Source organism: Ranitomeya variabilis, chromosome 1, assembly GCF_051348905.1.
Source record: "Ranitomeya variabilis isolate aRanVar5 chromosome 1, aRanVar5.hap1, whole genome shotgun sequence".
Lineage (NCBI taxonomy): Eukaryota > Metazoa > Chordata > Amphibia > Anura > Dendrobatidae > Ranitomeya > Ranitomeya variabilis.
The window spans coordinates 1,107,150,580-1,107,172,821 of NC_135232.1; the positions used below are offsets into that span (position 1 = coordinate 1,107,150,580).

The 22,242-nt window shown below is 43.5% G+C and overlaps 1 protein-coding gene across 1 annotated transcript in view; it reads right to left on the minus strand.

Moving 5' to 3' along the window:
- CLNK (cytokine dependent hematopoietic cell linker) overlaps positions 1-22,242 on the minus strand; it is a 145,199-nt gene that overhangs the window by 109,351 nt on the left and 13,606 nt on the right. The window contains exon 3 of the mRNA XM_077280156.1: positions 5,902-5,924. Within this exon, the coding sequence (XP_077136271.1) occupies positions 5,902-5,924 (23 nt within the window). The remainder of the gene's footprint in view (positions 1-5,901; positions 5,925-22,242) is intronic.

Sequence of the window (22,242 nt, forward strand, 5' to 3'; positions counted from 1 at the left end):
CTGGCTGTCAGTCAGTTGCCAGGATGTGGTTACAGCCGCTGTTCCCTATGTACTCAGCTGTGACTGAAGCCGCTAGGGCTGTGCCTCTATGACTGAAAGCCTGAGGCTGCCTTGAAAAATAAAGATAATTTCCTCCTGGGCTGGGCAGCTGGGCTTTAAGTGAGACAGATGCTCGGCTTTAGAACTCTATTAACCTGCAAACTAACCCCACATCTGCCGATTAATAGCATTTTTTACAGGTCTCCAGTGAGTTTATTTTAACTCTTTTTTACTTTTTGCTTTACCCTTTCACTTTCCCTTTTCCCTTTTCATGTGCCATGAACCTGAGAATATTTGATTGCTCATCTTGTATTCTTCAATACTAGGGTATTGCAGAATAGAATCCTAGTCACTGTCTCCTATGAAGCCTACATTCTGGCTAGGTTTCATAGAAGTACTACTATGGCAGCAGTAGAGGGCTCCAGCGGCCTACTGGCTGCCATGCAATCCATTGGCACCTTGCGATCATGTCATGGAGAAAATGATGGGTGCCCAGAATGGACGCCCAGGCAGAATCACATGGCCTAACCACTTGGTGACCACCAATATGTCTTTTTACTGATCTGAGATATAAGAGAATAGCATCCCATGACGGGAAAATGTAGCAGTGGTCAGCTGTACACAGCTACATCAGGCCCATGATAGGTGAAGGCACCGGCCATGTCCGTTCAATCCCTTAGATGCTGTTGTCAATTGTGGCAATGACATCTAAATAGTTAACAGACCATGAGGTCCTATAGGTTGCGATGGCGATCCAAGGTGAAGTAATGGTCTTAGAGTCTGCCAGTTATAGTGACCTGCTCACATGTTAGCAACATTTTAGTTATAAAAAATACAATTTTTAATTCCTGTCATGCCACTTTGCAAAACTATTGTAAAAGGTTGGCCCAACGAAGAGATTCATAGATAGAACTTAATATTTTATTGAATATTACATAAAAAATAGAAAATATTAAAAGACACAGATCAGTCATACACAAAATACCCAGTAGGGGGAACTCCAGCACAATCAAACCAATGTAGTAATAAAAATGAGTAAAAATGCACAAAAAGCCCTTAAATAAAGAGGATGTCCTGAATTACACAATGAGAGCAGTAGGTTCAGGTATCAAAATAAATCATACAAAAATCATGATAGTGAGAAAAGCTGTGCTGGGACCAGGGCACTGTAAAATAAGGTGTGAAACAAGAGTGTGCCCAGAGAACAAAGTAAAAAGAGCAAGTAAAGTGAATGAGTGCCTTTAGCATCCCTTAACAAATGTTCCCTTTACAGATACAAAGAAAGGCCAAAGTAAGCCCCGCCGACAGCATAAGTATAGTGCAGATTGAACATTAAAAGGTTGCAATACCTTGACTCTAGAACAACAGAGGTAGAGATGGTTTGTAGCTTGGATGTTCCTCCTCAGCCCGACGCGCGTTTCGCCCTGAGCTTCTTCCCGGGGTGTGTCAGGGTGAGGAGGGAAGGTCCTTTAAGACCAAACAGGGACCAATGAGCGTTCGAATAAGAGAAATACCGGGCTACCAATCATCACTACCGCTGTCGTTCTACCGCTTGAAGTGCCATTCCTGAAAAACTCTCTAACAAAAGTTTTGAATATGTTGAGAGGTCCCTCAAAGGTACTTCAAAAATGAATAGGTCCCTAAAAAATAAATGGATTAAATTTCCTTGAAAAAAAAAAAAGAAAAATTGCTGCTACATTTGTAAACTTTCTAACATCTTAACAAAGTATTTTTTAGACTTTTTACTAATGGTGCTGATGTACGGCAGACATGAGATAGATAAATGTTGTTTATTAACTTTTTTGTGTGGTCTGACTGTCTGAATTACATTTAAAGTTTTAAAATTGCTTTTTTAAACTTTTGTCAAAAGTCTGATATTTTTATAACTAAATGCAAAACATATCAACCTAAATTTACCGGCAACAAAAAGTATAATGTGTCACGAAAAAATACTCTCAAAATTAGGGTGATCTATTGAAACATTTCAGAATTATTGTCACATAGAGTGACACTTGTCAAATTTGAAAAAATCGGCCTGGTCACTAAGGGATTAAATACTGCTATGAGTGATTGACAGGTGTTAAACGGTAACAGCAGCATTCGGAGGTTGCTCAGATCATTGCTGTTAGAGGCAGGCGCCGGCTGTGTAATACATGGTACGAAACGACCGGCAGATAGCCAATAAGGAACTGTATAAAAGCACCAACTTTTAGGTGGTTAATTTTAACAACTCAGTTGGTATTGGGCAGTGTTAAAGGTAATGATAATTTTCCTGGGATGGGATTTTGTGGAAATTTGGAAAAGTTTACAAAATGTCTGAGATTACAGAGATGAGCAAAAGAAAACATTGTAACTTTGTCAAAGTCAAACAAAGGCAGCTCAAATTTCTTTGTCGGGCAATCGAATGCCAGAATCCTGGGCACCTTCTCCTGTGATGAAATTATTATCTATCATCTAACTATCATTTATTTAACAGAAGTTGTACGTATAGAACATTTTCTTTATTCTCCCTCATTATACACCTTATCCTCAGTTATCGCCTCTTTCCACATATACAGAACAATTATTTCTTATCTATGATGGCTGACAGGGGAAACCTGCTGACATTGCTCCTCATGCCAGTTAGTTGTAGTAATATCTGATATGATTAAATGTAAACAGGTCCAGACAAGTCAGTACTGGGGCAGCAGATTGCCCTGAAGTTACGGAGCAGATTACTATAGGGCTGGATTATAATATATAATTCAAGGCTCATTTAACACATGATGAGATAATGAGTCAACAAGAAGAATACTCTTAAAGGGAACCTGTCAGCAGGATTGTGCACAGTAACCTACAGTGTTAGGTTGGTGCCGTTATACTGATTATAATGATACCTGGTGATGAAATCCGTCTTGTGGTTCTTGTTTTATCTTTATTTTCAGTTTTGTGTTAATGATATGCTCGTGCTCCGGGGCGGCCTGTGGGGGGTCTTCATGTGGTGCTCTGATTAGGTATTCATAATGCAAACTGCTGACAGGTCACTGATCCCTCACTGACCTGCCCCCTAGTTTACATAATGAATATATGTACATGCATAAAAAGAAACCTCTGCAGGCAGGTGCCAGCCATGGTTGATGCCCGATGAAGAGACCTGAGTAGTCTGGAAAGCTTGTAATTCGTTACCATCTTTTCAGTTAACCATTAATAGGTATCAACCACTGAGGACTCTCATTTCTAAATATTCTTCTATTTACTGGCTAACACGGTACAAAGATATATATCTTTCCTGTACTGTGATCCAGGAAGCACACTTTCTGCGACACGCAAGCCTTGGTTTCAGGACTTTTGTTTAGAAGCAAAATTAGGATAGAGGGGCATTAAACTGCCCTCCTTGTTTGCAAAGTGTGAATAATAACAAATGGGTTGTTATTAAGGAACTGTTACTGCAGTTTATTGCAGATTAATCAAATCACAGTCACACAGAGTGACTATGCCACTACAGGACTTCACAGTATAATACTTGAATCCTTGGATTAGTATGCGCATACTTCCATTTTCAGTGTGGTAGTACACCACAATCAGGGTAGGTCTTTTCTTTTTATCCCTATTTGGAATGAACTGTGGGCTTTGACCACATATCCCTACATTGTAAAATCCTGCTTGGCTAATCCCCTTCTATAGTGGCTGTGCTAGACCATGTGATGTGATGGCTGAAATGCTTATTAGCATGGTGCGTGACTGCTAACGTCATGCTGATTGACAGCAGGCTTTCCGCAGTGAGTGAGTAGGGAGCCTGCTGTGAATTAGCATGATGTCGGCAGTCACCTCCTGTCAACAGAGCAGAGCAGAAAAGAAGCCGCTGCTCTGTCGCCATGATATGTGAAGAAGCCACTGAATCACCAACAGGAATGGTCCGTGACGACTTTGTGCTGACAGAGATCAATGCGGGCAGAACAGGCAGGTAAGTAACAATGTTTGTTTTTAGGCCCTTAGTAAAAAAAATAGCATTAGATAAACCCATTAAGCTGCTCAAGGATATGATATAGATATATTTAGTATAACATGACCACTGGGATCAAATTTTAAATTGTATATATTACCTTTACAGCTCCGCTTATAGATTCTAAATGTAAGTCTATTGCTTTTTCAGCTCCATTATTTCTGAAAGAATGACAGAAAGGATGAAAGAAAGAAAGAAAGACATAGTTTTATAATTAGCCCCATTTAGTAATTCTGTCCCTCATCCTGGTTCTCATCTAACAGTAATGTCCCCATCCTGGTCTCCCCATCTTATGGTAATGTTGCCATCCGTGCCCCATCTTATAGTAATGCCCCATCTTATAGTAATGCCCCATCTTATAGTAATGATGCCATCTTGGTCCCATATTACAGTAATGCTCCCATCCTGGTCTCATCTTAAAGTAATGAAGCCATCCTGGGCCCTTCTTATAGTAATGTCCCCATGCTGGTACCATTTTACATTAATGTCGCCATCCTAGTCCCATCTTTCAGTAATGTCCCCATCCTGGTTCCATCTTATAGTAATGCCCCTGTTCTGGTCCCACCTTATAGTAAAGTTGCTATACTGGTCCCATCTTATAGTTATGTCGCTATCTTGGCTCCATCTTATAGTAATGTCCCCATCCTGCTCCCATCTTATAGCAATGTCACCATCCTGGTCCCATCTTATAGTAATGTCACCATCCTGGCTTTAGTAATGTCACCATCTTGGTCCAATCTTATAGTAATGTCGCCATCTTGGCTTTATCTTATAGTAATGTCACCATCCTGGCCCCATCTTATAGTAATGTCGCTATCCTGTCTTTATCTTATAGTAATGTCCCCATCCTGGCCCCATTTTATAGTAATGTTGCCATCCTGGTCCCATCTTATAGTAATGTCCCTATCCTGGCCCCATCTTATAGTAATATCTCCATCTTATAGTAATGTCCCTATCCTGGCCCCATCTTATAGTAATATCTCCATCTTATAGTAATGTCCCTATCCTGGCCCCATCTTATAGTAATATCTCCATCCTGGCCCCATCTTATAGTAATGTCCCCATCTTATAGTAATATCCCTATCCTGGCTTCATCTTATAGTAATATCTCCATCCTGGTCCCATCTTATAGTAATATCTCCATCCTGGCCCCATTTTATAGTAATATCTCCATCCTGGTCCCATCTTATAGTAATATCCCCATCCTGGTCCTATCTTATAGCAATGCCCCATCCTGGTCCCCTTGTCCAATGTCCCCCATTTTGTTGATCTTTATATGCACATAAAAAAATCCTTCTCACCTGACCTTGCTCCCTTGGCGAAAAGCGTGCTCTTCCTCCTCCACAGCGGGGACACTTAATGTCATCATGTGCTGCCACGCTGATGCGCCAATGTCCGCTGCTTGGCTCTGATTGGCCAATGGCTGGTATTGGTATTGCGTTGCAGAGAGCCGGTCTCTCAATTGAATGTGGGTCTCAGGATGAACATTCAGTTGGAAAGAAGTGCTGATGTCAGCAGCCCCTAGCTCGCCGGCCGAGATTGTCCCAGGGCCTCACAGCGGAGCCTCAGGGGCCGCATGTGGCCCTCGGGCAGTGTGTTTGAGATCCCTGACCTAGTATGTATAGAGATACATGACCTCTGCAATTATTGGAGCGCAAATCGTTTTACTGCAACATTTGGGGGAGGGTTAGGAAGTTATGTTGCTTGATTTTGTTTCTTACATATATTTCTTTTACTTCTTTCTTATTACATAAATAAATAATTTCACTCAAATTAACCAACTGGTTTTTAAATGAAGAGTATTGCTTCTTTTAACGTAATCTCCCCGTACTATTCTGATCCAAAATTGGGGTGAGCTGCGGAAGAAAAATATTACTTACATCATCAGTTGATCCTTCTTTTGCTGTAGGACAAAACAGAAAGAAGACATAAGGTTAATGTATTATAGCAGCATGTAACTGAAGTTACCATATTTACATAGCGTTAAAGGGGGTGACCACCTTTGCGGATATATTTTTTAACTTACATTTGACTAAATTTATTTGGGGCTAAAAAGCATTTTTCCCATTGGGTTTCATAAAAAAATAGCTGAATGTTGGGGAATGGATAAAGAGGCACCAACAAGCCATTCTACTTTCTTGAAGGTATTAAAGGGAACCTCTCATTTAAAAACACTATTAACCTGTAGGTATGGGTTAATCTGTAGGTTACTAGCGTTCTGAATCTGCCTGGTGTGCACACTAAGAGCCCCGTTGCCAGGAGGAAATTAACTTTATTCCTTCCGGCAGGCCCTGGTTTTCAGTCATAGGGGTGGGCTGACGTGGCTTCAGTTACCGTTCAGTAGGATGGGGATATTACTATATACTACTTGGACAACCCCTTTTTAAACTAAATGTTTGGACGCAATAAAATAATAAAGCCTATATTCACTGTTGTGAATTTGCTTTTTGCTCCCTCTAGTGGTTACTAGTTTTTTGACTCTGGTTTTTCTGTCATTCCTTTTATCCGCACCTGGGTCGTTAGTTAGGGGTGTTGCTATATAAGCTCCCTGGACCTTCAGTTCAATGCCTGGCAACGTAGTTATCAGAGCTAGTCTGCTGTGCTCTTGTCTACTGATCCTGGTTCCAGTTATATCAGCTAAGTCTGCCTTTTGCTTTTTGCTATTTGTTTTGGTTTTGTATTTTTGTCCAGCTTGTTCCAAATCTATATCCTGACCTTTGCTGGAAGCTCTAGGGGGCTGGTGTTCTCCCCCCGGACCGTTAGACGGTTCGGGGGTTCTTGAATTTCCAGTGTGGATTTTAATAGGGTTTTTGTTGACCATATAAGTTACCTTTCTTTATTCTGCTATCAGTAAGCGGGCCTCTCTGTGCTAAACCTGGTTCATTTCTGTGTTTGTCATTTCCTCTTACCTCACCGTCATTATTTGTGGGGGGCTTCTATCCAGCTTTGGGGTCCCCTTCTCTGGAGGCAAGAAAGGTCTTTGTTTTCCTCTACTAGGGGTAGCTAGATTCTCCGGCTGGCGCGTGTCATCTAGAATCAACGTAGGAATGATCCCCGGCTACTTCTAGTGTTGGCGTTAGGAGTAGATATATGGTCAACCCAGTTACCACTGCCCTATGAGCTGGATTTTTGTATTCTGCAGACTTCCACGTTCCTCTGAGACCCTCGCCATTGGGGTCATAACAGTTTGCCAGGCCCGTATTAAATGTTTAATGCATTGCAGAAGAGGGATTATAAGAAAGAAGATTCTGAGTTTTTTTTTTCTTCTTCCCCTTTACCTCAGAGTGGCTATGCTTGCTGCAGACATGAATGTCCAGACCTTGATTACAAGTGTGGACCAGCTGGCTACTCGTGTGCAGGGCATACAAGACTATGTTATCAGAAATCCTAGGTCAGAACCTAAAATACCGATTCCTGAACTGTTTTCCGGAGACAGGTTTAAGTTTAGGAATTTCGTGAATAATTGTAAATTGTTTTTGTCCCTGAGACCCTGTTCATCTGGAGATTCTGCTCAGCAAGTAAAAATTGTTATTTCGTTCTTACGGGGCGACCCTCAGGATTGGGCTTTTTCGCTGGCGCCAGGAGATCCGGCATTGGCGGATCTTGATGCGTTTTTTCTGGCGCTCGGTTTACTTTATGAGGAACGAAAAAATTTCGGAAATGGTCCGTGCTGACACATTGAAACGAGTGTGCACTGGCCGCTAATTTTAGAAATGGCCTTTCTGAAGCCATTAAGAATGTTATGGTGGGTTTTCCCATTCCCACAGGTCTGAATGATACTATGGCACTGGCTATTCAAATTGACCGGCGGTTGCGGGAGCGCAAAACCGCAAATTCCCTCATGGTGTTGTCTGAACAGACACCTAATTCGGTGCAATGTGATAGAAAAACCGCAAATTCCCTCATGGTGTTGTCTGAACAGACACCTGATTTAATGCAATGTGATAGAATCCTGACTAGAAATGAGCGGAAAATTCATAGACGCCGGAATGGCTTGTGCTACTACTGTGGTGATTCTACACATGTTATCTCAGCATGCTCTAAACGTATAGCTAAGGTTGTTAGTCCTGTCACCGTTGGTAATTTGCAACCTAAATTTATTCTGTCTGTAACTTTGATTTGCTCACTGTCATCTTATCCTGTCATGGCGTTTGTAGATTCAGGTGCTGCCCTGAGTCTCATGGATCTCTCATTTGCTAAGCGCTGTGGTTTTACTCTTGAACCATTAGAAAATCCTATTCCTCTTAGGGGTATTGATGCTACACCATTGGCAGCAAATAAACCGCAGTATTGGACACAGGTTACCATGTGCATGACTCCTGAACACCGCGAGGTGATACGTTTCCTGGTTTTACATAAAATGCATGATTTGGTTGTTTTAGGGCTGCCATGGTTACAGACCCATAATCCAGTCCTGGACTGGAAGGCTATGTCAGTCTCAAGTTGGGGCTGTCGTGGTATTCATGAGGATTCCCTGCCTGTGTCTATTGCTTCTTCTACGCCTTCGGAAGTTCCGGAGTATTTGTCTGATTATCAGGATGTCTTCAGTGAGTCTGAGTCCAGTGCACTGCCTCCTCATAGGGACTGTGACTGTGCTATAGATTTGATCCCAGGCAGTAAATTTCCTAAGGGAAGACTGTTTAATCTGTCGGTACCTGAACATACCGCTATGCGTTCATATATCAAGGAGTCTCTGGAGAAAGGACATATTCGTCCGTCTTCTTCCCCTCTTGGTGCGGGATTCTTTTTTGTGGCAAAAAAGGACGGATCTTTGAGACCTTGTATTGATTATCGACTTTTAAATAAGATCACTGTCAAATTTCAGTATCCTTTACCGCTGTTGTCTGACTTGTTTGCCCGGATTAAGGGTGCCAAGTGGTTCACCAAGATAGACCTTCGTGGTGCGTACAACCTTGTGCGCATTAAGCAAGGTGATGAATGGAAAACCGCATTCAATACGCCCGAAGGTCATTTTGAGTACTTGGTGATGCCTTTTGGGCTCTCCAATGCGCCTTCAGTTTTTCAGTCCTTTATGCATGACATTTTCCGGAAGTATCTGGATAAATTTTTGATTGTTTATCTGGATGATATTTTGGTTTTTTCTGACAATTGGGATTCGCATGTGGAGCAGGTCAGGTTGGTCTTTAAAATTTTGCGTGAAAATTCTTTGTTTGTCAAGGGCTCAAAGTGTCTCTTTGGTGTGCAGAAGGTTCCCTTTTTGGGGTTCATTTTTTCCCCTTCTGCTGTGGAGATGGACCCAGTCAAGGTCCGAGCTATTCTTGATTGGACTCAGCCCTCGTCAGTTAAGAGTCTTCAGAAGTTCTTGGGCTTCGCTAACTTCTACCGTCGTTTTATCGCTAATTTTTCTAGCATTGTGAAACCTTTGACGGATATGACCAAGAAGGGCTCCGATGTAGCTAACTGGGCTCCTGCTGCCGTGGAGGCTTTCCAGGAGTTGAAACGCCGGTTTACTTCGGCGCCTGTTTTGTGCCAGCCTGACGTCTCACTTCCCTTTCAGGTTGAGGTGGATGCTTCGGAGATTGGGGCAGGGGCCGTTTTGTCGCAGAGAGGCCCTGGTTGCTCTGTTATGAAACCTTGTGCCTTTTTCTCTAGGAAGTTTTCGCCTGCCGAGCGAAATTATGATGTGGGCAATCGGGAGTTGTTGGCCATGAAATGGGCATTTGAGGAGTGGCGTCATTGGCTCGAGGGTGCTAAGCATCGTGTGGTGGTCTTGACTGATCACAAAAATCTGATGTATCTCGAGTCTGCTAAACGCCTTAATCCGAGACAGGCCCGCTGGTCATTGTTTTTCTCCCGCTTTGATTTTGTTGTCTCGTATTTACCAGGTTCAAAGAATGTGAAGGCCGATGCTCTTTCTAGGAGCTTTGTGCCTGATGCTCCTGGAGTCGCTGATCCTGTTGGTATTCTTAAAGATGGAGTTATCTTGTCAGCTATTTCTCCGGATCTGCGACGTGTGTTGCAGAGATTTCAGGCTGATAGGCCTGAGTCTTGTCCACCTGACAGACTGTTTGTCCCGGATAAGTGGACCAGCAGAGTCATTTCCGAGGTTCATTCCTCGGTGTTGGCAGGTCACCCGGGAATTTTTGGCACCAGAGATCTGGTGGCCAGGTCCTTTTGGTGGCCTTCCTTGTCAAGGGATGTGCGGTCATTTGTGCAGTCCTGTGGGACTTGTGCTCGAGCTAAGCCTTGCTGTTCTCGTGCCAGCGGTTTGCTCTTGCCCTTGCCTGTCCCGAAGAGACCTTGGACACATATCTCCATGGATTTCATTTCTGATCTTCCGCTATCTCAGGGCATGTCCGTTATCTGGGTGATATGTGATCGCTTCTCCAAGATGGTCCATTTGGTTCCTTTGCCTAAGCTGCCTTCCTCTTCCGATCTGGTTCCTGTGTTTTTCCAGAACGTGGTTCGTTTGCACGGCATCCCTGAGAATATTGTGTCAGACAGAGGATCCCAGTTCGTTTCCAGGTTCTGGCGATCCTTTTGTAGTAGGATGGGCATTGATTTGTCGTTTTCGTCTGCTTTCCATCCTCAGACTAATGGACAGACGGAGCGAACCAATCAGACTTTAGAGGCTTATTTGAGGTGTTTTGTCTCTGCTGATCAGGACGATTGGGTGACATTCTTGCCGTTGGCTGAGTTTGCCCTTAATAATCGGGCTAGTTCCGCCACCTTGGTTTCGCCTTTTTTCTGCAACTCTGGTTTCCATCCTCGCTTTTCTTCGGGTCATGTGGAGCCTTCTGACTGTCCTGGGGTGGATTCTGTGGTGGATAGGTTGCAGCAGATCTGGAATCATGTGGTGGACAACTTGAAGTTGTCACAGGAGAAGGCTCAGCGCTTTGCCAACCGCCGCCGCGGTGTGGGTCCCCGACTACGCGTTGGGGATTTGGTATGGCTTTCTTCCCGCTTTGTTCCTATGAAGGTCTCCTCTCCCAAATTTAAACCTCGTTTTATTGGGCCTTACAAGATATTGGAAATCCTTAATCCTGTATCTTTTCGTCTGGATCTTCCTGTGTCGTTTGCTATTCACAATGTATTTCATAGGTCCTTGTTGCGGCGGTACATTGTGCCTGTAGTTCCTTCTGCTGAGCCTCCTGCTCCGGTGTTGGTTGAGGGCGAGTTGGAGTACGTGGTGGAGAAGATCTTGGATTCTCGCCTCTCCAGGCGGAGGCTTCAGTACCTGGTCAAGTGGAAGGGCTATGGTCAGGAGGATAATTCCTGGGTGGTCGCCTCTGATGTTCATGCGGCCGATTTAGTTCGTGCCTTTCATGCCGCTCATCCTGATCGCCCTGGTGGTCGTGGTGAGGGTTCGGTGACCCCTCACTAAGGGGGGGGTACTGTTGTGAATTTGCTTTTTGCTCCCTCTAGTGGTTACTAGTTTTTTGACTCTGGTTTTTCTGTCATTCCTTTTATCCGCACCTGGGTCGTTAGTTAGGGGTGTTGCTATATAAGCTCCCTGGACCTTCAGTTCAATGCCTGGCAACGTAGTTATCAGAGCTAGTCTGCTGTGCTCTTGTCTACTGATCCTGGTTCCAGTTATATCAGCTAAGTCTGCCTTTTGCTTTTTGCTATTTGTTTTGGTTTTGTATTTTTGTCCAGCTTGTTCCAAATCTATATCCTGACCTTTGCTGGAAGCTCTAGGGGGCTGGTGTTCTCCCCCCGGACCGTTAGACGGTTCGGGGGTTCTTGAATTTCCAGTGTGGATTTTAATAGGGTTTTTGTTGACCATATAAGTTACCTTTCTTTATTCTGCTATCAGTAAGCGGGCCTCTCTGTGCTAAACCTGGTTCATTTCTGTGTTTGTCATTTCCTCTTACCTCACCGTCATTATTTGTGGGGGGCTTCTATCCAGCTTTGGGGTCCCCTTCTCTGGAGGCAAGAAAGGTCTTTGTTTTCCTCTACTAGGGGTAGCTAGATTCTCCGGCTGGCGCGTGTCATCTAGAATCAACGTAGGAATGATCCCCGGCTACTTCTAGTGTTGGCGTTAGGAGTAGATATATGGTCAACCCAGTTACCACTGCCCTATGAGCTGGATTTTTGTATTCTGCAGACTTCCACGTTCCTCTGAGACCCTCGCCATTGGGGTCATAACAATTCACGTCCTGTGCTGGCCCCATTGCATCGGTGTCGGCACTCGCGGTCCCGAGGCTGTGATGCGGTGAATGACACGTGATGCCCGGTGCCCAATCAGCTCTGCCGTCACTGTCTCCGCCTTCAGGCAAACTGTACATGAAGAAGAAGTCCTGGCTACAGCTGATCCCTGACTTCCTCTTCAGTTTGTCCAATGGCGGAAACATGTCACAACACTGCATCACAGCCCCTGGGAACGGCGCCGGCAAGGGAGATAAGTATAGGCTTTATTATTTTATCGGAGCCGAACATTTAGTTTAAGAAGGAGTTGTCCTAGTAGTGGACAACCCCTCTAAGTATTACATGAAAGACACAAGCAACAGTGTCCATTTTAACATTGGGAGTGAAATTTTACCCAAGGAAACATTTCAACATGACAAACTTAATGAAAGATGCATTATTGCTTTTTCCCCCCTAAAATCAAGTAATTGTTCTTATGTTTGTCTACTACTTTTTTTGGAAATGGCTACTACTTGGTTTATTTGCCATATTGGCCACTTTTATGCTCTTCTGTTAGCAGTAGAAGCAGCTCCCTTTATGTCTCAATGATGATTCATGTCAGGACTGGAATCCTACAATCATGATTCTCTGGTGTAATCTCTGAAAAATACTTTATTATAGTAGACATACCACAGATGCAAAATGAAAATCATTTAATAATTTAATAAGAGGAATTATAGTTGACCAAGAAAACAACCATAATAAGCTATTTCACAAATAAGCACATGAGCATATTGTATCACCATTGGTGGTGGCTTCCTCAGGGGTGGTAACTGCAAGCTCATTGCTTATGTTCTTATTTGATCACCTGTTATGATCTGGTGGCCTAAGAGCAGCATGAGACGTACTCTGGAGAAGGTGGTACCTGTACTGACCGCAGACCCTGAACTTAACACAGCAACTAGAAGTAGCCGTGGAATGTACCTAGCACTCCCTGGACTTCTCGACACAGCCGGAGGACTAATTACCCCTAGAGATAGAAAAGGGAAAACTATCTTGCCTCAGAGAAAATTCCCAAAGGATAGGCAGCCCCCCACAAATATTGACTGTGAGAGGAGAGGGAAAAACATACACAGACTGAAATCAGAATTTAGCAAAGGAGGCCACTTCTAGCTAAATAGAAAGGATAGGACAGAGTACTATGCGGTCAGTATTAAAACACTAGAAAATATCCACCACAGAAAATACAAAAACTCCACAGCTACTGTAACTAAAGATATGGAGGGTACATCTGCATCTCCATAGATACCAGCTTGGCTAAACAAATCCTTATACAGACCAAGGTGGACAAGACAAAAAACATGGAAAAGAACTGAACAATAAGGCCACAGCATGTGGACAGCAAAAAATCAAGGCCAGAACTTATCTTTGATGAAAAGAACTGCAAAGCAGGAGAGACCAGGCAGAGATGTGAATCCTCCAGGAACAATGGACAACTGGCACTGACTAAAGGGTGAAGCAAGACTAAATAGCCCAGTCACAATTGCAGAAAGTGAACACACCTGATAAATGCTGTGAATCAGAGACAGCAGCGCTACCACTTACAACCACCGGAGGGAGCCCAAGAGCAGAATTCACAACAGTACCCCCCCCTTGAGGAGGGGTCACCGAACCCTCACCAGAGCCCCCAGGCCGATCCGGACGAGCCAAATGAAAGGCACGAACCAAATCATCAGCATGAACATCGGAGGCAACAACCCAAGAATTATCCTCCTGGCCATAACCCTTCCATTTGACAAGATACTGAAGCTTCCGCCTCGAAAAACGAGAATCCAAAATCTTCTCAACCACATACTCCAACTCCCCATCAATCAACACCGGGGCAGGAGGATCAACAGAGGGAACAACGGGCACCCCATATTTCCGCAACAAAGATCTATGAAAAACATTATGGATGGAAAAAGAGGCCGGAAGGGCCAAACGAAAAGACACTGGATTGATAATCTCAGAAATCCTATAAGGGCCAATAAACCGAGGCTTAAACTTAGGGGAAGAAACCTTCATAGGGACATGACGGGAAGACAACCAGACCAAATCCCCAACCCGAAGCCGGGAACCAACACTCCGACGACGGTTAGCAAAACGCTGAGCCCCCTCCTGAGACAACACCAAATTGTCAACAACATGAACCCAAATTTGCTGCAACCTGTCAACCACAGAGTCCACCCCAGGACAATCAGAAGGCTCAACCTGCCCCGAAGAAAAACGAGGATGAAAACCAGAGTTACAAAAGAAGGGTGAAACCAAGGTAGCAGAACTAGCCCGATTAATAAGGGCAAACTCGGCCAATGGCAAGAAAGCCACCCAATCATCCTGATCAGCAGACACAAAGCATCTCAAATAAGTTTCCAAAGTCTGATTAGTTCGCTCGGTTTGGCCATTTGTCTGAGGATGAAATGCGGAAGAAAAAGACAAATCAATGCCCAGCCTAGCACAAAAGGCCCGCCAAAACCTAGAAACAAACTGGGAACCTCTATCGGACACAATATTTTCCAGAATGCCATGCAAACGAACCACATGCTGAAAAAACAACGGAACCAAATCAGAAGAGGAAGGCAACTTAGGCAAAGGTACCAAATGAACCATCTTAGAAAACCGGTCACAAACCACCCAGATAACTGACATCTTCTGGGAAACCGGAAGATCCGAAATAAAATCCATAGAAATATGCGTCCAAGGCCTCTCAGGGACCGGCAAAGGCAAAAGCAACCCACTAGCGCGGGAACAGCAAGGCTTGGCCCGCGCACAAGTCCCACAGGACTGCACAAAAGAACGCACATCCCGTGACAAAGAAGGCCACCAAAAGGACCTACCAACCAAATCTCTGGTACCAAAAATCCCAGGATGACCAGCTAACACAGAACAATGAACCTCCGAAATCACTTTACTAGTACATCTGTCAGGAACAAACAATTCCCCCACTGGACAGCGGTCAGGTTTATCAGCCTGAAATTCCTGAAGAACCCGTCGTAAATCAGGGGAGATGGCAGAAAGAATCACCCCTTCCTTCAGAATACCGACCGGCTCAAGGACCCAGGAGAATCAGGCAAAAAGCTCCTAGAGAGGGCATCAGCCTTAACATTCTTAGAACCCGGAAGATACGAGACCACAAAATCAAAACGGGAGAAAAACAGGGACCATCGGGCCTGTCTAGGATTCAGCCATTTGGCAGACTCAAGATAAATCAGATTCTTATGATCGGTCAAGACCACAATACTGTGCTTGCCCCCCTCAAGCCAATGTCGCCACTCCTCAAATGCCCACTTCGTAGCCAACAACTCGCGATTGCCGACATCATAATTGCGTTCCGCAGGCGAAAACTTTCGAGAAAAGAAGGCACACGGTTTCATCAAGGAACCATCAGAATTCCTCTGAGACAAAACGGCCCCTGCCCCAATCTCAGAAGCGTCAACCTCAACCTGAAAAGGAAGAGAAACATCCGGCTGACGCAACACAGGGGCAGAAGTAAATCGGCGTTTAAGCTCCTGAAAGGCACAAAAGGGAAAACTATCTTGCCTCAAAGAAAATTCCCAAAGGTTAGGCAGCCCCCCACAAATATTGACTGTGAGAGGAGAGGGAAAAAACATACACAGACTGAAATCAGAATTTAGCAAAGGAGGCCACTTCTAGCTAAATAGAAAGGATAGGACAGAGTACTATGCGGTCAGTATTAAAACACTAGAAAATATCCACCACAGAAAATACAAAAACTCCACAGCTACTGTAACTAAAGATATGGAGGGTACATCTGCATCTCCATAGATACCAGCTTGGCTAAACAAATCCTTATACAGACCAAGGTGGACAAGACAAAAAACATGGAAAAGAACTGAACAATAAGGCCACAGCATGTGGACAGCAAAAAATCAAGGCCAGAACTTATCTTTGATGAAAAGAACTGCAAAGCAGGAGAGACCAGGCAGAGATGTGAATCCTCCAGGAACAATGGACAACTGGCACTGACTAAAGGGTGAAGCAAGACTAAATAGCCCAGTCACAATTGCAGAAAGTGAACACACCTGATAAATGCTGTGAATCAGAGACAGCAGCGCTACCACTTACAACCACCGGAGGGAGCCCAAGAGCAGAATTCACAACAGTACCCCCCCCTTGAGGAGGGGTCACCGAACCCTCACCAGAGCCCCCAGGCCGATCCGGACGAGCCAAATGAAAGGCATGAACCAAATCATCAGCATGAACATCGGAGGCAACAACCCAAGAATTATCTTCCTGGCCATAACCCTTCCATTTGACAAGATACTGAAGTTTCCGCCTCGAAAAACGAGAATCCAAAATCTTCTCAACCACATACTCCAACTCCCCATCAATCAACACCGGGGCAGGAGGATCAACAGAGGGAACAACGGGCACCCCATATTTCCGCAACAAAGATCTATGAAAAACATTATGGATGGAAAAAGAGGCCGGAAGGGCCAAACGAAAAGACACTGGATTGATAATCTCAGAAATCCTATAAGGGCCAATAAACCGAGGCTTAAACTTAGGGGAAGAAACCTTCATAGGGACATGACGGGAAGACAACCAGACCAAATCCCCAACCCGAAGCCGGGAACCAACACACCGACGACGGTTAGCAAAATGCACAGAACTGCAAAGCAGGAGAGACCAGGCAGAGATGTGAATCCTCCAGGAACAATGGACAACTGGCACTGACTAAAGGGTGAAGCAAGACTAAATAGCCCAGTCACAATTGCAGAAAGTGAACACACCTGATAAATGCTGTGATTCAGAGACAGCAGCGCTACCACTTACAACCACCGGAGGGAGCCCAAGAGCAGAATTCACAACAATCACCTCTATGTCAAGGAAACAGGGCAGCAGTGTGAAGGGATGGCAATTGCTAAGTGAGTGTATGTTTGTATATATCATATATATTTATTTTAATTATTATTATTAGACCACTTTTGGCCTGGTTGTATAAAATAGATAAAAATATCATATTATATATTTTAATATTAATTTAATATTAATTTAATATTAAAATATCATATTATATACATAATATATTTAAGGGCAGCACGGTGGCGCAGTGGTTAGCACAGCAGCCTTGCAGCGCTGGAGTCCTGGGTTCTAATCCCACCTTGGACAACATCTGCAAAGAGTTTGTATGTTCTCTCCGTGTTTGCGTGGGTTTCCTCCGGGCACTCCGGTTTCCTCCCACATTCCAAAGACATACTTATAGGGAATTTAGATTGTGAGCCCCATCGGGGACAGCGATGATGATGTGTGCAACCTGTAAAGCGCTGCGTAATATGTTAGCGCTATATAAAAAAAAATAAAGAAAAGAAAGAAAGAAACCCCATCAGTAAATACATTTTTTTGTAAAAAAAAATAAAAAGGTATCTTTATCCAATCTCCTTAGACAATCTCCATGAGAATATGCCTCCATAGATTATTTTAATTAAAATTGGGTATTATCAGTGTGAGACATATAATGACTGACAGTGTGCTCTCCTGATCCACATGTTTCAAACTGGAAATGTTTACTTTAATTTCTAATAAGCTCTGGGGGCAGATTCTCAGGGAGATCCATGTCCGTCCCATAGATCTTAACAGCTCATTTACATAGAAGAAGAAAAACATGAATTTCTCTGGAATAAGACACCGGATCGCAGATATCAAGTTATCATTTTGTTAAACTTTTTATGACCAACACACCCATACAGATGGCTTAGGAGAGTTGATTCTTCTCACAGTTGTCCTCTAAAAGTCCAAAGAATTAAAATCCAACATATGTAAGGAACAAATCCAAATATGTACAGAGAATAAGCACATTACAAAGAAACACATACAGTGCCTTGCGAAAGTATTCGGCCCCCTGGAACTTTTCAACCTTTTCCCACATATCATGCTTCAAACATAAAGATACCAAATGTAAATTTTTGGTGAAGAATCAACAACAAGTGGAACACAATTGTGAAGTTGAACGAAATTTATTGGTTATTTTAAATTTTTGTGGAAATTCAAAAACTGAAAAGTGGGGCGTGCAATATTATTCGGCCCCTTTAACTTAATACTTTGTTGCGCCACCTTTTGCTGCGATTACAGCTGCAAGTCGCTTGGGGTATGTCTATATCAGTTTTGTACATCGAGAGACTGAAATTCTTGCCCATTCTTCCTTGGCAAACAGCTCAAGCTCAGTGAGGTTTGATGGAGATCGATTGTGAACTGCAGTTTTCAGCTCTTTCCACAGATTCTCGATTGGATTGAGGTCTGGACTTTGACTTGGCCACTCTAACACCTGGATACGTTTATTTGTGAACCATTCCATTGTAGATTTTGCTTTATGTTTTGGATCATTGTCTTGTTGGAAGACAAATCTCCGTCCCAGTCTCAGGTCTTTTGCAAACTCCAACAGGTTTTCTTCAAGAATGGTCCTGTATTTGGCTCCATCCACCTTCCCATCAATTTTCACCATCTTTCCTGTCCCTGCTGAAGAAAAGCAGGCCCAAACCATGATGCTGCCACCACCATGTTTGACAGTGGGGATGGTGTGTTCAGGGTGATGAGCTGTGTTGCATTTACGCCAAACATATCGTTTGGCATTGTTGCCAAAAAGTTAGATTTTGGTTTCATCTGACCAGAGCACCTTCTTCCACATGTTTGGTGTGTCTCCCGGGTGGCTTGTTGCAAACTTTAACCCCTTCATGACCCAGCCTATTTTGGCCTTAATGACCTTGCCGTTTTTTGCAATTCTGACCAGTGTCCCTTTATGAGGTAATAACTCAGGAACGCTTCAACGGATCCTAGCGATTCTGAGACTGTTTTTTCGTGACATATTGGGCTTCATGTTAGTGGTAAATTTAGGTCGATAATTTCTGAGTTTATTTGTGAAAAAAACGGAAATTTGGCGAAAATTTTGAAAATTTCGCAATTTTCACATTTTGAATTTTTATTCTGTTAAACCAGAGAGTTATGTGACACAAAATAGTTAATAAATAACGTTTCCCACATGTCTACTTTACATCAGCACAATTTTGGAAACAATTTTTTTTTTTGCTAGGAAGTTATAAGGGTTAAAATTTGACCAGTGATTTCTCATTTTTACAACAAAATTTACAAAACCATTTTTTTTAGGGACCACCTCACATTTGAAGTCATTTTGAGGGTTCTATATGGCTGAAAATACCCAAAAGTGACACCATTCTAAAAACTGCACCCCTCAAGGTGCTCAAAACCACATTCAAGAAGTTTATTAACCCTTCAGGTGTTTCACAGCAGCAGAAGCAACATGGAAGTAAAAAATGAACATTTAACTTTTTAGTCACAAAAATGATCTTTTAGCAACAATTTTTTTATTTTCCCAAGGGTAAAAGGAGAAACTGGACCATGGACGTTGTTGTCCAATTTGTCCTGAGTACGCTGATACCTCATATGTGGGGGTAAACCACTGTTTGGGCGCACGGCAGGGCTCAGAAGGGAAGGAGCGCCATTTGACTTTTTGAATGAAAAATTGGCTCCAATCTTTAGCGGACACCATGTCGCGTTTGGAGAGCCCCCGTGTGCCTAAACATTGGAGCTCCCCCACAAGTGACCCCATTTTGGAAACTAGACCCCCCAAGGAACTTATCTAGAAGCATAGTGAGCACTTTAAACCCCCAGGTGTTTCACAAATTGATCCGTAAAAATGAAAAAGTACTTTTTTTCACAAAAAAATTATTTTAGCCTCAATTTTTTCATTTTCACATGGGGAACAGGATAAAATGGATCCTAAATTTTGTTGGGCAATTTCTCCTGAGCACACCAATACCTCACATGTGGGGGTAAACCACTGTTTGGGCACATGGTAAGGCTCGGAAGGGAAGGAGCGCCATTTGACTTTTTGAATGAAAAATTATCTCCATCGTTAGCGGACACCATGTCGCGTTTGGAAAGCCCCTGTGTGCCTAAACATTGGAGCTCCTCCACAAGTGACCCCATTTTGGAAACTAGACCCCCCAAGGAACTCATCTAGAGGCATAGTGAGCACTTTAAACCCCCAGGTGCTTCACAAATTGATCCGCAAAAATGAAAAAGTACTTTTTTTTCACAAAAATTTTTTTTAGCCTCAATTCTTTCATTTTCACATGGGCAACAGGATAAAATGGATCCTAAAATTTGTTGGGCAATTTCTCCTGAGTACGCCGATACCTCATATGTGGGGGTAAACCACTGTTTGGGTGCACGGCAAGGCTCGGAAGGGGAGGCGTGCCATTTGACTTTTTGAATGGAAAATTAGCTCCAATCGTTAGCGGACACCATGTCGCGTTTGGAGAGCCCCTGTGTGCCTAAACATTGGAGCTCCCCTACAAGTGACCCCATTTTGGAAACTAGACCCCCCAAGGAACTTATCTAGATGCATAGTGAGCACTTATATCCCCCAGGTGCTTCACAGAAGTTTATAACGCAGAGCCGTGAAAATAAAAAAATAATTTTTCTTTCCTCAAAAATGATTTTTAGCCCAGAATTTTTTATTTTCCCAAGGGTAATAGGAGAAATTGGACCCCAAATGTTGTTGTCCAGTTTGTCCTGAGTACGATGATATCCCATATGTGGGGGTAAACCACTGTTTGGGCGCACGGCAGGGCTCAGAAGGGGAGGCACGCCATTTGGCTTTTTGAATGGAAAATTAGCTCCAATCATAAGCGGACACCATGTCGCGTTTGGAGAGCCCCTGTGTGCCTAAACATTGGAGCTCCCGCACAAGTGACCCCATTTTGGAAACTAGACCTCCCAAGGAACTAATCTAGATGTGTGGTGAGCACTTTGAACCCCCAAGTGCTTCACAGAAGTTTATAACGCAGAGCCATGAAAATAAAAAATAATTTTTCTTATCTCAAAAATGATTTTTTAGCCCACAATTTTTTATTTTCCCAAGGGTAACAGGAGAAATTGGACCCCAAAAGTTGTTGTCCAGTTTCTTCTGAGTACGCTGATACCCCATATGTGGGGGTAAACCACTGTTTTGGCACACGTCGGGGTTCGGAAGGGAAGTAGTGACGTTTTGAAATGCAGACTTTGATGGAATGCTCTGCGGGCGTCAGGTTGCGTTTGCAGAGCCCCTGATGTGCCTAAACAGTAGGAACTCCCCACAAGTGACTCCATTTTGGAAACTAGACCCCCAAGGGAACTTATCTAGATGTGTGGTGAGCACTTTGAACCCCCAAGTGCTTCACAGAAGTTTATAACGCAGAGCCGTGAAAATAATAAATGTAAAAAATGCAAAGAAAAGGAGCGCACTTACCCCAGTGGAGTTCAACATCACTTTATTTGGACATACTTAAAAAACGGAGGCAGGGAGGGATGATGTCAGATGCGGACAACGGCCGTTTCGTGCTCTATAGCACTTCAACGGGTCCTACCATTGACTGGATCCGGGGAGTGTTTTATAGGCCCACCTGGGTCATGAACACCTCCCCCTACGTACTCAAAACACATACACAATTACATTTAAAAACAGCAAGAAAGATTTAAAACCAATCTCTATGAACAAAAGATAAGACAAGGATGAGCATTATGACCATAAATCTTTTACAAAAAAACGGACATGTCGACTTTATCATTTAAGCCAGATGGTCCTGCTGCCTCAGTGCACAGAATCCATTTGGCCTCTCTGCATAACAAGAGGCGATTTAAGTCTCCTCCTCCTTCAGGTAGGGAAACATGTTCTAAACCGGCAAATTTAAGCAGCCGCACATCGCTCCCATGGTGAATGCGGACATGATCTATTAGTCTAGAAGCTCCTTTTCCTGTTTTCACAGAGTTAAAATGCTCTCTAATACGAACAAACAGAGGGCGTATTGTCTTCCCAATGTAAACTTTTACATTGGGAAGACAATACGCCCTCTGTTTGTTCGTATTAGAGAGCATTTTAACTCTGTGAAAACAGGAAAAGGAGCTTCCAGACTAATAGATCATGTCCGCATTCACCATGGGAGCGATGTGCGGCTGCTTAAATTTGCCGGTTTAGAACATGTTTCCCTACCTGAAGGAGGAGGAGACATAAATCGCCTCTTGTTATGCAGAGAGGCCAAATGGATTCTGCACACTGAGGCAGCAGGACCATCTGGCTT